Source organism: Vanessa cardui, chromosome 6, assembly GCF_905220365.1.
Source record: "Vanessa cardui chromosome 6, ilVanCard2.1, whole genome shotgun sequence".
Classification (NCBI taxonomy): domain Eukaryota; kingdom Metazoa; phylum Arthropoda; class Insecta; order Lepidoptera; family Nymphalidae; genus Vanessa; species Vanessa cardui.
In genome coordinates this window covers 13,602,664-13,609,710 of record NC_061128.1, presented here as the reverse complement: position 1 = coordinate 13,609,710, position 7,047 = coordinate 13,602,664, and the positions used below count along the sequence as shown (strand labels likewise).

General features: G+C 28.5%; 1 protein-coding gene across 2 annotated transcripts; it reads left to right on the top strand.

Moving 5' to 3' along the window:
* The first annotated feature begins 374 nt into the window (after positions 1-374).
* LOC124530206 (uncharacterized protein MAL13P1.304-like) lies at positions 375-6,295 on the top strand. 2 transcript variants are annotated; one of them, XM_047104229.1, is made up of 7 exons: positions 375-580; positions 738-809; positions 1,069-1,187; positions 1,467-1,649; positions 2,119-2,340; positions 2,536-3,215; positions 3,687-6,295. In XM_047104229.1, the coding sequence occupies exons 1-7, from the start codon at positions 524-526 to the stop codon at positions 5,504-5,506; spliced, it is 3,153 nt and encodes a 1,050-aa protein (XP_046960185.1). In that variant the 5' UTR covers positions 375-523; the 3' UTR covers positions 5,507-6,295. The 2 variants fall into 2 exon arrangements, with proteins under 2 accessions (XP_046960185.1, XP_046960184.1); XM_047104228.1 differs by having other exon boundaries at positions 1,057-1,187.
* The last annotated feature ends 752 nt before the right edge of the window (positions 6,296-7,047 follow it).

The following is a 7,047-nucleotide window of genomic DNA, read 5'->3' as shown; positions in this document are numbered from 1 at the left end:
CGCATTGTTTGGTTTACCAACCTAAGTGCAAATAAATAAAAATATGCTTAAAGGTGCAAAATTATTAATTAACTTTTTTACGTTCACGTTAGTTACAATTCGTTGTTTCTTTTTCGATATGATAAATAAACTTTTGAGCTTATACGTCCTTTGGTTTAACGTATGTAAAAGTACGTACGTAACTATTAATTTACGGTTTTAATGTAGTTACGTTTCAGAATGATGTTGAAGCTGCATTGTTAATAACTTGTTTTGAATATAAGAGAATATTAGTAAAAATTATAATTCCAAATAAAACAACATTAAGCACAATAGTATTATTCATTATACCATTGGTGAATGGGATTTGCTGTTTGCATAAGGCAACACCGCTATTAGAGCTGTCACAATCTGAACGTAAAGTGATCTAGTTTTTATTTTATAAGATTTTATTTAAAGTTTATATTTGAAATTAGTTTCTTTAATCCATAAATTAGTATTTCACTTACTTTTAGAGTTGCGTATCTACTTATTTCTTTGTAAAATGGATGACCTATACGATAATTTGGAAAATTATAACGACGTTAATATCGTTGATGAGGTATGGAGTTTTAGCGCCAATTATTATTTTGTCATTTTTGTCTACGTCTAGTTTAACGAAATTTTTATAGTTATTGTTTTACAATATTCTATGCTTTGACTCATTACGGTTACACTCTTATAAACCTTTTTTTAATGCAAGATATTTTTTTTTACAGTTAAAATGTGAAAATAGGGAGCTCAAATTGAAACTTGAAGAGATATCTAAGGCGATGGGTATATTGCAAAAAGTAAGAAATTTCTCGGAAATCAATCGTACATTTATTCATGACATCTGATATCTTATAATGATTGATTGATTACTTCATACAAACTTAAGAAAATACTTAAAACATTTCAAAAAATTCCATACATTGAAACTTTTCAAATCATTCTATAAACAACTTTAAAAGACTTAAACATACATTTTTGATTTTATATTTTGGTTTACGATTCTGAATATTTGTATAAAGGAATGGATGTGCATTGATATTTTAGAACATTTTGCAGGATTTTGACAAAGTTAGTTCTGAATATAAGCAGTTGGAAATTAACTACTCCTCGTTATTAAAAACAGCACGAGCTGAGATTGAGAGGAAAACTGAAATGATTAAAGATTTAAACTTTCAGTAAGTTACTTCTGCCCTATATTTCTATGTATATACTATTTTCAATTATGTTTTGTATTTCACTATTTCAATTATTACACAACATGGACTTTTTTATGTAATGCCTCATTTCAAATCTTTATGATAGATGACTGCAATTAATTCCTCATTCATAAATGGTTTAAATTTAATAACACTATTAATTGAAGTTCAGAAATTCAGTTCGTAAAAATCACCTGATTTAAAATTACCTTTCAACCAATGTTACTTCACTGTATTCATCAATGCTCTAATTTTCAGAAAAGATATGATAGTAATAAATGCAATGAAGGAAACTGGTAAGAATATCTTAAATGTAAAGAAAGGAAATTTTAATTCAAAAGAAAAGGGAAAAAAGAATAACAAAACAGTTGATACAGTTTTCAACAAACAACAACCAAACATGAGAGCTGCACCACCGAGTAACCATCATAAAGATAATGGGTAATTTATTTCTTTTTATCTTTATCTTTTAGAACATATCATAAACAGGTTATAAAGTGCATACTATTTCTGGCACAAATTCCTATAGATTTACAACAACATGCAATGTCTAAAACATCTAAAATTACACCATTCTAAACAATTTGTTGCTTTGATTTTATTTATAACATTTAATACTGGTGAAGTTAGTTACTGGATAATAAATTGTTTCTATTATGACATAAAACATAATATGGAATTTGTGTCAAATAACCTTGCATGTCACATCAAATGGATGTTCTAATATTATGTAACTATAAACTAAAATTTATATTGTTGTATAGCTTTTAAGTATAGATGGACAGCAGACTTATTCATTACATAGATTTTACAACAAATTTAATTTTGATATCAAATTGTCCAATAAATTATTAAAATATAGAAATATTTGTTAAACACTAATTTTTTGTTATTGTAATGATTGTTTCAGAGTTGATGCATGTAACACTCCATCAATAGATACTATTTCAATCACAAGTACTGGTAATAAGTCTACATCTAGTGAAGAAAAAGCAACTAAGCCTGTAGACTCCATGTCTTGTGAAATAAATAAAAAAAAAGATTTTTTTTCAAAAGATAGTCATAAGGATGAGACTTTACAATGTAGGAATAAAGTCATTATGAACAGAAGAAAATCTATGCTAGGAATGAGGTGAGATGCTTATTGTGTTAAATTAATTGAATTTATATAGAAACAAAAATATCATAAGTTATATATTCCTAAAACTCATCAAAATCAAACTTTTAATATAAAATTAATAAGTTGTTAAAATAATGTTTTTACAAATTTTTAAAATTTATTCTCAACAATTTGTTACATGATAATTTGGTTTGAATTTATTTACAGTCAACATGAAGCAAAGTTTAGTTCAGATGACGACAACGAACCAAAATATTCCGCCACACGAAAATCACCTCCTAGAAGTGACTTAAAACATAATGAGTGGCATGACACCAGAGATTATAGGATAGAACCTCATGAATATTATGAGCCATCCAAGGAAAATTCCAGATTTAGGTCAAGCAGGTATTCAAACTATGAAAAGTTCCGAAATGTAGACAGACATGATACTTTCCAAAAGAATAGAAGACAATACAGTCCAGAAAGAGACCAGCAGAGGTATATTAATGAATATAATGAGGATTATCATGGAAGAGGAGATTATGGGAAACAAAGAAACAACAGTCCATCAAACGATAAATACAATCGTTCAAAGAGTCGAGACAGAAGGTTTAACTACGAGCGCGATAATTACCGCGAAAACGATAAATATTCCAATCGATACTATGAGCATTCAGGGGTGAAGCATAGAACGCGAAATGATTTTGACGAGCCTTGTAGTAAGCGACAGAAAATGGATGTTCATGGTAAAAGTGCAACAGAAGCAAATACTTATGTGAACAATAAGGAAAGAGAATACATGGAGAGAAATCATGTATCAAAATCACAATATAAACTAAATACTTCCTGCCAGTCGCCAGATCATGTAAACGTTGAAAGTAGTGGTTCTCAACACTTTGTTAAAGGTATGTCATAGTAGGTATAAGTAGATAGTTATGAGGTGGATATTTTCGACTCCGGAAAGAAGTAGCCACTATGAATAGTAACTGCTTGCCTTAAAATCACATTATAGACTTGAAACAGTATATAAATATTGTTTCAAAAATTTAACAAAAATGATATAATTTAAAATAAATTAAATGAGGAATATTGGGAGGACATCAATGGAAATATTAAATTGTTGAAGAACAACTTCTGGCCCTGTGAATGATTGCTATGATTTTGATATTAATTATTAAATTCAAATTGATTGATAGACATAATAGGACTTGATGTTCATCTGTTTTTGAAATTGCTTAATCAACTTAGGTATATTTGATATGATTGTACTTAATATTTGCTGACTTTATAAATGTAAAAAGACCTTAAATATACCAGTGATCAAAATTTATGCATTTTTTATTAAAAAGAAATTATATCCTTATACTTCTTTTCAGAAATAATGAACACAGCTGAAACAAAATTGGAAGATCCTAGACTATCAAGTAAAAAATATATATTGAAAACATCTAATGATAGCACCATATTATCAACAGTGGTTGGTCGAGATGTTGATATGCAATGTGTTGATAAAACTCTTTGGGGTATCGAAAAGAATGATGTACCGGCAGAATTATCTAAGCCAGTATCTGATCAAGGAAATGATGGTTTATTAAAAGAAATACATATGGAAATTGACAATCCAGAATTACATAATACATTAGAATCAGGCGAAATAGAAGATTCTAATGATGACTTAGCAACAATTTATTCAAAGGAAATTGACAAAAAACATGACAATGAGAATGATGGAAGTAAAGCCAAGACCGATTCTGAAACTAGAAATTTAAATGTATTTAAGGAAAAAGATACACAAACATTAGAAAAATCTTTAAAAACCAAGTTTAAAATACCTAAAATTAAAAAACCTGATAAAATGGATAAAGAAAAGAATTTTTCCCACCAAGAACACTGTGATATAACCACGAAAAAAAATTTAGAATTGGATGATAATGTTAATAATCATCAAAATATTTTACAAAATATTGAACATGTTCCTTCTAAGCAACATAATCAAACAAATAAGAGTAAAAAAGATATTAAAGACAATTCAGAATCTGAGAGAGCTATAATTGATAAAAGAACGCAAGATATAATGAGAACCATTGAAGGTGATTTGGAATTAAGTGACGAAGCAAGTGATATTGTGGAGTTTCACAACGACACAAACAACAAATCAAATGAAAATTCGCGCGAGTCTAAAATCATCCTAAGCAAGAATAAAGACGGTAATTCTAGTAATAGAAATGAAAATAAATCTGATGTAACTTCACTCAAACCTGAACCAATAAATTCAAAAAAAGCAGACAAAACTTTAGCAAAAGATTATTCGAAAGAAAGTAGTAAGAAACGTAAAAGTAAGAGAAAATCAATGGAACAAAAGGAAACACATTCTATTACTTCAGAGCAACAAAATGAGAAATGTCATACTACAAAAAAGTCAAAAGAAAAAGAAAGCAAGAAAACAGTTTCTAAGCAAACTATTAGTAAATTTAGTGACTTGTTTGGTGATAGTAGCAGCCTAATAACACCTGATGATCTTGGTTTAAACAACATGCAAGTACAGTCTGTAGAAAAATACACATCAATATTTGAAAATACTCAAGATGCAGTTGATTTAAGTGTCGAGGATATGGCTAAAACACTAACGAGCGCCAATAAAGTAAATGCCTTTGATAGTGTCGGGGATAAATTACATGACAAAAAAGTAAGCGATGACATTACGAATAATTTTAGTGTAAATGTAACTGTTGTTAATGAAAATGTTGAAAACATGGCAGAGGATGTACAGTCTCCTATAAATGTTTACGAAAATACTAAATCGGAAACATTAACAGATGGATCTAATATAGTTAAAACAGTAATAATATCATCAGGAATCCAACCGGAATGTTCCACCGAAAGTACTACAGTAGCTGCTCCACAAATCCATGCACCTTCACTTGCACCAATTACAAATGATGTTGGTTTAAAAAAATGTCCATTAAATAGTATTAAAGCTCTGGCAACATCCACGCCTCAAAAATTGATTGAACATATTGATGTATCTGAGAGAGATTCTCTCTGTAGCGCGCCTTCCGAAGATGTCAGTGCCTCAGTAAATATGACTAATTCTTCGAGCCTCAACAATACAGATGCACTTCCAACAGAGCAAGATGTACCCGATGTTAGGATTTTTGTTAGAAGAAGACGAAAACCTGTGAGAAAAGCCACATAGTTGCCTATTTATAGAGCGTATCAATTAGATCTCAGTTTCAAAGTTTATAGATGTCAAGATTTATCATAGAATACTTCTGTATGTAAATTACGTTATCTTAAAAAGTGCTAGTGTTTAGTTATTACATCTTGTATAATATTTAAGCCGGCTTTTCACTATGGGATCTAATAAAACGTAAAGGTTATTGTGGCTTATGTATAATATGAGTATCTTAAATTCACGTATATTTTATTTTATAAGTAATTTACAGTGAGAGGAACGAAAAGATGGGAAAAGGGAAAATGATGTTCATTAATTTCGACCAAACAGTTATAGTGTACATCAGTATTGCTCAACATATTTTTAATTATGCTTATATGTAATCATTTGTAAAAATGATTTACCTATGATCCACCGATTATTTGCCTTAGTGAAAAGCCACTGTTTAGGTTTACACAACTCGTCTCTCTAACAAAGACACAGACTGAATTTTAGTTTTATACATAAAATTAAAGCAAATAAAAAAAAAAGATTAATTATTCCCGTAGCAGTCTTTATTTTCCTTACAAATATCCCTACTTGTATTAAGTAATTGTATTCACACCGTTTAAATACATGTAAACATTCACATTCATAATATAAGTTACATAATAGAATTTTATTTACAAAAAGTAAGATTTACACATTTATACTGCTCTTGATTGTATATAAATCAAAAACGAATGAGATATTACATCGAGTTATATAAAAACAATACAATCATTACAACTTCTATTTAACACTTTCTGAGTTTATTATAATTGAAGAAGGCAAAAAGGATGAACGAATTATATAAAATATATTCTGTGCGATTTCGTTAGAACTACAATGAACTCTTAGGTAATATATCTTATTTGTAACGATTTAAATTAATTGGAACAGTTAATTAATTACACTTCCGTTCCGATATGAATATCATTGACATTAATTGTCTGTTTTTAAATTTTAAAAACATACATTTGGATTATTTACATTTTGTCTGTGGTATAGATAAAATGAATGAAGTAGAAAGTATTATCATTTTATAATGAATCAGCAAGAAAATAGTGCTAACGCAATCGCACGATATTTTTCTAGAAACAAATGAAATTGCTATAATATTAAAAGGTATAAAGATGCTTTCTAGACAGCAATACTTAGTTCATTTTTCAGTTTCTCATAATATATTTCTAATCAAAAGTTTTAATTGATGCTTTCTGTTATACATAAAAAATAAATAATTTTGAAGATCGAACATCAGAATCTACTGTTTATATTAAATTACGCTAATTAAACTGTCAATTAAAATGCTATTTAAATTTTGGTCAAATTTGTTTATTTACCTTTTTTCCTTCTACAATTGGAATATATCCTTCTACAAACACAAATTGTATAGGCTCTTAATAATAATATTACACTACAGATGCGATATAAGTTGGCCGGACCGAAGTTGTATCACTGCAGAAACAGACTAAAGCCACAATATTTTTAAATTTAAAAAATATTGTGGTTTTATTTACGTATTTGTGAAAACTATCGAATGT